The sequence below is a fragment of the Macrobrachium nipponense genome, chromosome 21 (genome assembly GCF_015104395.2).
Source record: "Macrobrachium nipponense isolate FS-2020 chromosome 21, ASM1510439v2, whole genome shotgun sequence".
NCBI lineage: Eukaryota > Metazoa > Arthropoda > Malacostraca > Decapoda > Palaemonidae > Macrobrachium > Macrobrachium nipponense.
Genome location: NC_087212.1, coordinates 40093301 through 40106882, shown reverse-complemented (window position 1 = coordinate 40106882; position 13582 = coordinate 40093301). Strand labels below are relative to the sequence as shown.

The window sequence follows — 13582 nt, the reverse complement described above, 5'->3', positions numbered from 1 at the left end:
GTAAGAGAAATATCTTGGTCTTACTGTTTGAAAACAACTGAAAAATATTTGAAAATCACTAGGTGTAACATGGACAAAGTCTGACAGTGATAACTTAAGAAAATTTCACCTTTCCACAAAGATGACCATCCTCAAAACTACATTTTTATCTTCAGGTATTTCTCTCTGCGAATTTTTTTTAGTGGTAAATTTTCTTTTCAACTGCTTCTCTTGTGTGTGGAAGATACTATAGTCGATTCACTTAAGGTAGATTCTTGTGCCTACGAGATGTTTGTTTGGCAGTCTCTGATTGGCTGGTACTGGGAGGTAGGCCATTCGCTCAGTCTCTTATTATTTTCGTCTGTGGCTTAGAAAACTAGCAATATGTTTATATTTCTTCAATCATCTCATGCTTTGCTCAAGATAGGAAAGTTTTGGTCATACCATAGGATTCGGTATTAATTGTATGTACAACTAAGTCATCTTTTCCTGAAATCAATAAGATAAGACACAAAGGAATTATGAGTAAAAGGAGGAGAGAGAAGCATTTAATTCTTTATACTTGTTTTTACTTATCGTCAGATTTTGCATCATTAACGAGATCAAGATAAAATAAAACTTGTGTTTTCATACAACAAATTCATCCTGAATACACTGGTGCTTTCAGATTTTAGATGCGTGTAATATGGGAAGAGAAAATTAAGAATATGTCTTATGTTGCATCCATAAATGATACAAGTTTGACGGTAATGCCGAGAATGTGATCTCAAGACACTGTTGCATCTGTCGTCTCAGCAAGAGATTTGAGTTGCCAATTAGCGATATAAGTAGTTGCAGTTTCGACAATATTTACCATGTTGTATCATCATTACATTTCCTATAAATAAATACTCAGAATTCCCATTATGGCTGTCAAAAATTTCTAATCCAATATCATATAGTGTGTCTGGACATATCTGATAAGGAAAAAAAGTAATAATCAGATGGATGCATCTGATATCATTAGCTCAGATCTAGGCAGGCCGTGGGGAATTCAGTCTAGCAAAGAAGTTGAACTTTGTGGACAGACTTCGCACTCTTCAAACTCAGCCAAAGCTTTAATCAGGTTGTCTCAGAATATTGTTTCTAATTTTATTATATGAATATATTTTCAAACGAAAGCGATATCGGAGACTTATTTGAGTGATACAAAATAATCATCTCTGTGAAGTAATAAACAACAAAGAATTAAGAAAGATTGACTTCCTTTCAGGCTGAGTCAAGTACAGATGCAACATGAAAAGACATTCTTCATTTTCTCTTCACATATTATAAACATCTAAAATCTGAAAGCACAAACAAGTGTATCCAGGATGATTTTATTGTATGAAAACAACATTTTATTTTATTTTGATCACATGAATTATGCAAAATCTGATGATAGATAAAAACAGGTATAAAGAATGAAATGTTTCTCTCTTCACTTTTACTCATTGTAATTCCTTTGTGTTTTATCTTATTGATTTCAGGAAAAGATTATTTAGTTGTGCAATTAATACCAAATCCTTTGGTATGATCAAAACTCTCCTATTTTTTGCAAAACGTGAGATAAATGAAGAAACAGAAACATATTGCTAGTTTTCTAAGCTACAAACAAAAATATGACACACTGAGTGAGCAGCCTACCTCCCAGTACCGGCCAATCAGAGGCCGCTAAACAAATGTCTCGTAGGCACAAGAATCTACCTAGAGTGAATCAACTACAGTTTCACTTAAAAACAGATTTCCTTTTGAGGTCCACCCATAACTGTAAGATGTAGGTGTAGGGAGGAGAAAAAAAAAGAAAGAAAAAAAAAAAATTGGTTAGCCTGAAGAAATAATGGTCGCAAAGAACAAAATATGCAGCAGGAAAAAACACGTACTGTATATGTTTGGTGAGAAATTAAGTTTTCGTAAATTCACCACCACAGTTTCTGGACATTTGTATGTATCCAGCATTTTTATAAACCGAGTACAGTTGTGCTGAGTATATATATAATTAATCTTTACTTTCTTTCCCTGGTGCTGATGTATAGTATTTTTAAAACTCACCTCATCACTTTGTGGAACACATCATTCAATTTTATGCGGGAACTTTCACCAATTCGCACAAATTTTTTTATTAACCATATCTCTAAAACTAAGAGAGAGAGAGAGAGAGAGAGAGAGAGAGAGAGAGAGAGAGAGAGAGAGAGAGAGAGAGAGAGAGAGAGAGAGAGAGAATATATATACTAGGAGTGCGAGAGAGAAAAGGTGTTTACATCAAAGTCTAAGCACAGTATGAATGGATTCTGTTAATGAAAAAATGTTGTATCAATATTTTGGTTTTTTCATTAAAAGATATTTAGTCCTAAGTACAGAAACTAGCAGGGGACGAGACTTTACAGGTGCTGGGGCGGAGAGTAAGAATGTGTTGCCGATGTATGAAATTCAGATTTTAAATACTTCTAGGGTGATTAGAGATGAAAAATCAAGTGATAAAATATTCTTGTGTACTGTTATGTGATAATCACAGGCAACTTAAAAATAAGGTACAATAACTCGGACAAAACAAAAATTTGGCAACACATACTACAAACGTAAGCACTCATAGTGAACTTCCTGGGTTTGTTTATTTTCGGATTTTTTATGTTTATGGTACAGTAATTGATATTTCATGGACGGATGTGTACAGTACAGTACAGTACATACTGATATAAGGAGAGAGAGAGAGAGAGAGAGAGAGAGAGAGAGAGAGAGAGAGAGAGAGAGAGACGAGAGAGAGAGAGATGAGGACGAGAGAGAGAGAGAGAGAATTTTTAAATATAAATTTATGGGAGATGGTGAGGACAAACCATAAAATGACTAGGTTGAGTATGACATAAACCAAGAACTTACTGTACTAAATTTTCTATCAGGTGAGGATAAACCACAAAATGACTAGGTCGAGTACGACATAAACCAAGAACTTACTGTATTAAATATTTTATCATAAATGTACATCTATATGTAATCACGAGAATACTAACATGATGTAAAAAAAAAAAAAAAAAAAAACCTAGCATTGTGTGTGGAAGAACATATCCCATTGTTCTAAACTACCCACATATTTTAGATATACTACTTATATAGTATGTAGTACTATCCTAAATTATGTACTTTACAGCAGTAAATATAATTTCAAAATCATCTTACAGCACAAAACATTATTATTAAAATGTACATAGATTATGCGCAGCACAGTAGACGATGCACAAAGTTATGTTAGGTGCACAATAAAGAAAAAAAATGCATGTCTGAATTATAGGAAATAATTAAGAGTAAAAGTTTTAGGCAGGTATGTAATGTTGTAAGAGAACTTGGAAATGATATTGGAGGTATTCTGAGATGATAGTCTGAGGTATATTATTCTTTGAACTGTTAAGTTGGTTGATGAACTGTTAAAATAGGCAGTTATAAGTGTTATAGGGGTGTACCTGTATACCTATGAGTAACAGCCGTAGGAGGATAATGTAAAGATGACATTGGGTGTTTTGGGATGATGGTTTGGGGTGTGTTTTTGTTTGAAATATCAAATTGTTTTAGTAAATAGGCAGTTATAAGTGTTTTAGATTAACAGGTGCAGGGTATTTGCAGTTGTAAACAAGTTACCCATAAGAATTTTAAGAGCAGGTTTTGCATTTTTGCATTTCTGCAGCGGGCTCTGGAACCTATCCTTCCATAAAAGTGGGGGAGCACTGAATGTCTACAGTTCAAATATTCTATACTTAGCAGTTGTTACATTCTTAGGTATAGTTTCTTTTCACATTATACTGTATTTTGATTCTGCACCTTCCAGGATCATTTTAAAAAGCAAGACAAGATAAAACTGCTTGTATTTAAAATAAAAAAAACAGAAATTACCTGAAAACTCCTATTTCTCTTACCTGTTGTTCCTCCACTGGCAATACCTCTGGCTTTTGGTGGGGGATATCATGAGGAACATCTTCAAACTTGTCTCCTAATGGGCGTCGTGACAAATTGACTGTTACTGTTACAATGGCTCCCGCAGTGAAGACCACATTATCATCATCATCAACAACTAAATACAAATGGAAAATAATAATTTAAATCATAAGCTTTAGCCTGTAATTTCTAGGCACATAAAATAAACATATATGTATATTCTGGTAGAATGAAAAAATGATCGAGGTCTGTCTTTGAATGCAGTATGAAACAAAATTTATAAATGGCCATAAGTTTACACTGGCAATACAATCAGGATACATTCCAATTGTAAAAGGAAATACTTAATAACCAAATCAACTTTTCATAGGAAAAACTGGGATATACTCCAAGTAATCCCCACCAACCCAACCAATTAGCCTTCATCAATATGTTATGGCTAAAAATAATGCTAAAAACTTTCTAGTCATGGGGAATGCATAACACAATATTCTAATCCAATAAATGATATACAGTGGTACCTTGACGAACAAGTGAATTAATGTACGAGTTGTCACTTGGTCTATTTTTTGCTTTGTTACGCGAGCAGAAAATTGAGGTACGAGCTCGAGATGCTGCTGCTATGTAGATGGCGTGGTGACAAAAATTAAGAGAGCAAAGAAGAAAAAGTAAATGTGCATCTTTTCCATGAGTCTCTTTTAAAAAGTTATACATTACTTCTGTGTATCCAATAATATAGTATGTATTCTCATATTGTATTATTATAAAATACTAACATAGCAGTCAATATTTTAGTTTGGAAATCAGCTGATGGCAAATACAAGTTCATTTCGACATATTTAACTCAATGCTGAGGGAATTTTCTTGCTTCTAGTTAGCATAAACCAATATCTAGATACTTGACTTAAATGAGAAATGGTAATTTTTTGTTATACGTGTTTTCAAGTTGAAATATGACTTTAATACATCTCATTGTGATTGTGAAATAAATTATTTATTTTGTTAACAGATTGCATTGGTGGCATGTTTATTGAGTAAAAAAATTGTGATTCTGTTCGCTATTCTCACTTTATTTCATCGTAATACGAGCTTTATGTTATTTATCTTTTATCAGCGTGAAAACAACAGTAAAATGTGTTCTTTCAAGCCCAGTAGCTTTGATTAAAATGATTTTCTCTCAATTTTATCTACGGTTGTATTTAATGGCATAAGTTTACGATGATATTCATTAGCAGTTTGAACATTTTTCTCAGCTTCAGCTACAACTTGGTTGAAATTTAACAGTACAGGTACTCCTCATTTAACAACAACTTAGAATTATGACAACATGAAGAGAGCGAGAAAAAAAACCCATAAAATAAAAATAAAACATTGCCAATGGTGGGCAAGAGAAAGGCTAGTAAGTGCCAATAACCTAGCCTAGCCTAGGTTTTGAAAACCTTGAAATCTATGGCTAAAACAATAAGTAAAGCTTTAATATACTTTGTAAAGAAAAGCTATACAGTTGAACCTCTCAAAGTCGGCATTCTATGGTCTGGGAACTCCATTAGTTCGTTGCGCGGCCAAATGGGTGGTGCCACGTCTGTTTACAACTTCAAGGCAGCAAAAATTATGCCATATCTCCTTTGTTTTAGTGAGAATAATTCTTAGTAATGAAAAGAAAATGTGTGAAGTCAAATATGTTTTTTTTATCTTCTTCTTCCCAGCTGGTTCCCATTTTTATATGGGGTTGCCGGCAAATATGTTTTTTTTTCTTTTTTTTATATTAACTTGAAAATAAAGATATATTTTTAGATGTTCCACTTGAGAAGTCTACCAAGTCAATCCTTTTAATCAAAACAATGAGACATTTGGCATGCACAAATTCCTTACTCTTAGTACGCTTGAAAGACTTACATGTAATAAAGTTTGATAATTTTTTATACAACTGTGTATATTTGCATATGTATTCGATATGTCACCCATGAGATCAATGATACTAGAGGTAAGAAGTGCAAGCGTAAATCTTACCAATACTAGAAAATGCTTATCCCATTATGGCATTGTGCTTTGTTTACATTTGACGGCAACATTCAAATGCCCAGCGATCGCCGAAATTCATTATTTTTTACATCTCACTACCGTCTACAATAAAAATAAATGACGAAGAAACTAATAGCGATAATTATGAAATACCAAATTTAGAATATGAAAGTCACTGTTAAATAATGTGCAGATTCTGAGAAACGTTTAGTACTGTATTGACTTAGTATTATACTTACTAGTAGGCTAACTCGGGAATGTAGGTTAAATGTGATAAATAAAGTACGCTAATTTAAAGAAAATTATACATTATGAAGTTATAAAATGATGAAGTTAAAATATATGAGTAATAAAATGATAAAAAGCGTTGTCAGAAACTTGTCAAGTAGTAGGCTATGTCGGAAACTAGTTCTGTGTATAATACATATATGACTGAAAACTAATCCTATTAGTCGAAATAAAGAGAATAACACGTTTAATTATGAATTTGTTTAACGACGTGGTCGCTGGAATGGAATCCCGTTGTTAAACGAGGAGTACCAGTATATTTCCATGTTCTTTGATCTATTGAGAAATATCGTTATTACATAAAAATATCTCAGTCCTATTCTACATATCGTCATTTATAACATAACTACAGTACTTGTTTACTATCATACAATGGTTGAAATACAAGTTAAACGGATGTTGTCGTTATCCAATTCAGTTGTACTTCGCAAAAAAGTTGTTTCCGATTTGGTTGTTTATGGCTATATACATTTCCGCAACAAGTATAACATTACAACAATTCTTTCATCATTCACTTTCTCTCTCGCTCCCTTAGGCTATAGTAATTTGGTCTCTCTCGCTCCCTTAGGCTAGTGTAATTTGGTCTCTCTCGCTCCCTTAGGCTATTGTAATTTGGTCTCTCTTGCTCTCTGATTGTAAGATGTTGCCTGCACCCATTGCAAGCAAAATTTAAAAATATTTTCAAATTGTTATCATACCAGAATTAATTGCTAACCCCATTGTAAAATCAGATTATCGTAAGACGAATAATCAAATGGCCATACAAACAAGGACAACTTATTTCAGGTGTTCTATACAATGATTATTATTATTATTTTTTATGGTATTTTTATGAAGAGGTATATACACCATTTACTACACTGTGAAATATGGTTACTTGTATTCAAATCATTCATGAAAATTTTAAGCGTAACATACATCCAGAAATTTAATGCACACTTGCAATCAGAAATCTAATGGATTGCACACTTGCAATATTTGTTACGTAGTTTTGTTCTCTTCTAGGATTTGGGATCTTCATACCCTTTTGCAATTGGGAATCTAGGTTATATGAAAAAAATAAATAAATACAATTTCAATATTTTCTTAACAATAATTTTATGATTTGTGAACGTTTTTCTAACTGGCAAATGCACAAAATACCAGGCACTCATCAATCTGGAAAAAATACAATATAGAGCCTAGTGCAAAGTTTTATAAGCCATGAAATTATGAAAATTTTCATGTTCCCAAATAATGTAGTCCCTATTGTTCCAATTCTGGCTTACCAAACTAATATTTCATATTTTCAAAATGATTATTTAACCATAAATACTGTGATGATGGAAATGAAATCCAAACATCTAACTTCAATAAATATGAACACACTATTCACTATACCTTCATAATTTATTTTCATATCAATATGGGGCATCTTTCTGCACACAACCATAATATCATTGTACTCCTCTTCAGTAAACTGGCGGAAAATATGACTCCTCTCATTAGGGGTCAAACTTAGCAACTGTTCAATTGTTCTTATTGGGCGACGCTTACTAACAAAAGCCCTGCAAATAAGAATGTTGGATTACATACCAAAATTTAAGTGTTACATAATTATGACAAAAGTTTACCACCACCAGAAGTATAATTATTTAACAGAAAACATAAATGACTCAAAATTTACAGAATAATTTCAGTTCACTTGTTTTGACATATGTAATTGAAAAACCAATATAGTACATGGCTGGTTGTACTATTCCCCAAATTAGCAGCCACAGTTGGTTGTCCTTTGTTGTAATGTATTGGTTAAAGTAATTAAATTATGTAGATATTTTAACTCAACTGCTCTAGAAGTAAAAAATTAAAATCTTACCTTAGTGTTTCCTCAGTAACATGAGGAAGCTGCATAAGGGGATTTCTGTTAGAATCCCACATAGCTTGCACAATATGAGGACTAAGTTTCATGCAAGCCTCAATAGTGTCAAGTGATGGAAGGCGTGAAATACGGCCTGCATGTGCCAGCATAATTAGCTGGGACACACATGTCACCATTTCCTGGATCAAGATTGGACAGCACCTAAAACAAAGTGTGATTATCATACAAAAATATATATCAAGGTAGAAACCATTCAAAAAAACAAAACATAAGAAAATTGTAGCTAAAGTAACTTGAAATGAATGTCAAGGGACCATATTATAGATAGACAAATATATTAACATTTAGCTTTTAAATGTGGTTTAAGGTCTCTCTTGAATTTCAACAAAACTGCACAATGACCTTAGTCTAAATTATCCTTGCTTAATATTTTCTAAATAGCAACCATTCAATTCCTATGAAGACTAAAGCTCTCCCAGGGGGGTGTGGATGCATGGGTGTTCAAAGGTGTACTACTATAGACCCTTTTCATTTTTCAAATATACAGTACCACTGTTAATACCGTACATAGACCTGCATCTCCTTGAAATTTCCTAGCTCAAGAGAATGATTTTTATAGAAAGTAACATGGCAATCTGACTCACCATAGACAGAGAGGATTTTAACTTTAATGGAAAAGAATCAAATGATTGTTTTAAATGCTAGTACAGTTTATGGCCAACAATATACTGTACAGCATTATGCCTTTGGGATTGGGAGGGTCAGGTGCTCTTTTTGAAATTTGTAATTTTTGCAAGGAACTGGTTCCATAAATGTTAACCAATTCAAGTGACAACTCTAAATAAAATATGGCAAAACTATCTGCCTAAGTCTATAAAAACAGAAGCTTGTTAGTAAAGCAAATATAAACCTCAAAATTAACGGATACTGAGTAACCAAAAGATATCATCATCATCAAAGAATTTGCTGTTTAATGAGGGGTAAACATTGAAAAACCAAGTAGACAAAGAGTTTAAAACGTTAACAGTAAGGCATCAATTGAGCACACCAAGCAGAAAAGACAGTTCTACAAACATTCTTAATACTGCAAGAATTACCTTGAAAAACACATCAATATAACTTACTTGACAATGTAGAGGCGATCTTGGTCTAAAGTATCTTCAGGAAGTTTCATCCGTGAGAGATGAGCATGAAGTAATGAACGAGCTTTAATTGAATATGCAAAACACAAAGGGCGTTCTTTATTCTTTTCTCCAAGATTTGGCAACTGTTTTATCAACTGCGGAAGTTCAATGTTGTCTGTTGGACGTTCCTGTACAATAAGACGAAAAACTAATTGAAGTGCTGCCACAAGATAATTTTAAAATGTATACAAACTAATTTATCAAAGGCTAAGTAGGTAATGTGTGAAAAATTTAGAAAAGACAATAAATATTTCATACATACTAATAAGATTTCAACCAAGAAAAGTTGTAGAAATGTCTTAAATGAAATTTCCACAACAGGAAAAAGCAAATTTATCAGTATTGCCTTCAAAATATACTTACAACTATCTCAGGATTATGACCCTTCTCAAATTCCATTGATGCTGCTAGCACCATCAATGCCCGTTTAAAAACCATATGAGGAGTCTTATGTACAAAATAATAGTATAACTGCGTAGTGTCCAAGAGAACCTAAAAAGAAGATAAAATTATTTTAATCAAACAATATGACATTTGTACGATAAAATAACTTTTTGTATAATATTTAGCAATTTTAATTTCTGTGCAGGAATAACCCATGCACTAACGGGGAAGAGAGGAACAACATGGCAAAGACCCAACAATTTGTTTCTGCCGTGGTTGATAACGGATGTTGTCGATCTGCAGCTGGTGGTTTGAAATTCCTGTCAGTTACCTGTGGTATGCTAATTGGTGAAGTACAGTTTACTGTTGGTGGCTTTTTGCTTAGAATTTTGTTTAAAGACATTTTCCTCACTTTTGGACTGAAATGTTTCTGTTTTTTGACTTGAGAATTTTTTGACACTGACGATGTCTGACTAGTTTGTCATCAACTTGTTATTGCAGCAAAGGCTGAAATACAAGATTGACTTCCTTCCTGTTCGTTGTAAGTTGAGGTACTTCTTGAGTAATGAAGAAACATGTAACTGATGCATCATGTACAAAACTTATCAAAGGTAGTATATTAGCAAACAAAATTCTAGCATTCCATTTATGTATATAATTACACTGCAATACAAAAACTGCACTGTACTCACACATAAAATCTGTTCTAACACAAAACCTTAAATATTGCAATTATAACTAGTAACACTAATTGTTTACCATCATTAAAGCAATTAATATTTTTATGGGCTATTCAGTTTATTATTGTTTATATATATATATATATATATATATATATATATATATATATATATATATATATATATATATATATATATGTATATATATATATATGAGAGAGAGAGAGAGAGAGAGAGAGAGAGAGAGAGAGAGAGAGAGAGAGAGAGATATATATATATAGATATAGATATATAGATATATATATATATATATATATATATATATATATATATATTAATTAAAATAAAGATAAATAAAAATGCCACGAAGGAAAAATAAACGAAGGAGTCTGCAAGATCTTTCGGCTTTAAAAAGCCCTTTACTGAGCAGATACTGACAAAAATACAAGAAAAGACAATACAAGAAGGTTCGTATAACTGACAGATAGGGATTATAAAGGGATTAGTACCTAGAATCCGACACACCTGGAAGATAAGAAACCTTCCCAAAGGTAGTGTGTCGGATTCTAGGTACTAATCCCTTTATAATCCCTATCTGTCAGTTATACAATCCTTCTGTATTGTCTTTTTTCATATTTTTGTCAGTATCTGCTCAGTAAAGGGCTTTTAAAGCCAAAAAGACCTAGCAGACTCCTTCGTTTATTTTTCCTTCGTGGCATTTATCTTTATCTTATGGATTTATCACGTTCCTAACCTTCGTGATTCAGTTATACACAGACACACACACACACACACATATATAATATATATATATATATAATATATATATATATATATATATATATATATATATATATATATATATATATATATATATATATATATATATATATATATATATATATATATATATATATATATATATATAATATAATATATATATATATATATATATATATATATATATATATATTTAGGTTGGCATGATTACCACAGCCACATTTCTAGATTCTCATTTGGCAAACCAGAGGATTTGAAATCTGGAAAAATGTAGTCTTAAAGTAATTTGGAAAACTATGCATGGCACAAAAGCAAATGGATGAAAAGAAGTAGGCAGGAAACATTGTATTTGGAGGCAAAGGGATGCCACACAGAACCTTTATTGTATCAAGTAAGGCATGCTATGTGGTAGCCCCTACTGAGAAGTTTGTGTATAGTAAAATGTAAAATATAGTTAAATTTTAATGATATGGTGTGTTCAAGATTTGAACCATTTTTGCACACACAAGTTCTTACTTTAAAAATTCAATTCAAGGTCAATAGATATACATAAAACTAAACAAGGCCATGAGAAGTATATAAAAATACAATTATAAAAAAATTACACACTTAATATATTTTCAAAAAATTTTCCATATTTTCTAAACTGAAACAACCAATCATCACCTGACATGCATTAAAAATCTCTATCTTTCAGACAAAAACTACAACTTAAACAAGAAAATCACATTAAAATTTTACCTGGTCATTAGAAAACTTGGAAGATCGATACCACCAGATGGCCACAACTGTTGGTAAAGCAATCATGAACACCAAGCCATAGAGACCTAAAACCCATAAGGAGTTCTCCTTTTCAATAATCCACGAGGGTAATGCAATGCCAAAGTGTGTTGCACCAGGTCCATCAGGGTGACCATACCTTTCATAGTTGTGTCTTGCATCATCATCAGTTAGAGTAAGGTAAGCTGGAAAACAAATTAACAATTATTTTACATTGCATATGAACAAATTAACAATTATTTTACATTGCATATGAAATTTACATTGCATATGAAATCATAAATGATTACATTTATGGTAAATCCTCAATTTATTTAACTAATTCAGCCAATTTATTTAACTAATTCAGCCAATTTATTTAACTAATAAAGGAAGCATCTGGATCACCCAATTTTGTATTTGACATCATTTGTACAGGGTGTACGTATAACAAGGTACTTATGTTTACAGTGGAACCTCTACATATGAAAGTCCCTACGTACGAAAAATCCTGGTTACGAAAGCAAAGACGAAGATTTTTTTGCTTCTGTGTACGAAAATAATTCAGGTTGCGAAAGGGTTATGTACTGTAAACCGAAATTTGCCCGGGCTGCCGAGAACAATTTTAAAACTTGCGTGCCGCCAACTCAGTAGACTCGCCACCATCCTCCAAGCCTCCCATTGGTTCCTGATGCTAGTCACCGCTGTAAGATCCTGCTCTCCTATTGGTCAGCATCTGTCCCATCATGCCTCTACGTAAAGGCGTCCTTCGACCATTTCGTCGCATCAGCAATATCGTACGCACAAGGAATTCATTCGTTCACATAGATTTTGTTTGTTAATGTAAATTCATGTTAGTGATTTCGCTTTCTTTATAGTAAGTTACTTTATCGTGTTATGCGTGGACTTAATTACTTACGTTATTAGTCATGGGTCCCAAGAATGTTGCTGAAGTTCACAGAAAGAAGAGGATGCTTTCTACGGAGATGAAGATGGAGATAATTAAAAAGTATGAAGCTGGCATGCGGTTGAGTGTGATCACTAAGGAATACGGCCAAAATCCATTGATGATAGGCACCATCCTTAAGCAGAAGGAAGCCATCAAAGCAGTTACACCTTCCTAGGGTGTGACTATTTTGTCCAACAAGAGGAGCCACGTGCATGATGATATGGAGAAGCTGACTCTTGTATGGGCTAAGGACAAAGAAATCGCTGGCAATACGATAACCGAGACGGCAATCTGCCAGAAGGCCAGCACTATTTTCGGTGATCTGAGTGCCCATGCCGAAGACGACGCAAGAGAAGGGACATCGACGGCAACCCCAAACTTCAAGGCTTCTTGGGGTTGGTTTGATAAATTCTGTACATGGACTGGCATCCATTCGGAAGTGCGGCATGGGGAGGCTGCCAGCTTGGACACGAAAGTAGCCGAAGCCTTTATTAAGATATTCGACAACATGACAATCAAGGAAGGCTACAGGTCTCAGCAAGTCTTCAACTGTGACGAGACTGGCCTTTTTTGGAAAAAAAATGCCTCATCGGACTTACATCACAGAGGAAGAGAAGAAGCTAACTGGGCGAAAGCCTATGAAAGACAGGCTTACTCTTGCATTTTGTTTAATGCCAGTGGGGATTGTAAGGTGAAGCCCCTAGTTGTGTATCATTCCGAGACTCCTCGAGCCTTCAAGGCCCACAAAGTGTTAAAG

The 13582-nt window shown here is 33.3% G+C and overlaps 1 protein-coding gene across 2 annotated transcripts in view; it reads right to left on the bottom strand.

Annotated features, from left to right (window-relative positions):
* Positions 1-13582, bottom strand: part of LOC135197949 (translocation protein SEC63 homolog) — a 58477-nt gene that overhangs the window by 30357 nt on the left and 14538 nt on the right. For both annotated transcript variants that reach the window (XM_064225243.1, XM_064225244.1), the window contains exons 5-10: positions 11859-12082; positions 9637-9765; positions 9214-9401; positions 8087-8290; positions 7612-7778; positions 3903-4057 (exon numbers count right to left, since the gene is read on the bottom strand). In XM_064225243.1, the coding sequence (XP_064081313.1) occupies positions 3903-4057; positions 7612-7778; positions 8087-8290; positions 9214-9401; positions 9637-9765; positions 11859-12082 (1067 nt within the window). The remainder of the gene's footprint in view (positions 1-3902; positions 4058-7611; positions 7779-8086; positions 8291-9213; positions 9402-9636; positions 9766-11858; positions 12083-13582) is intronic.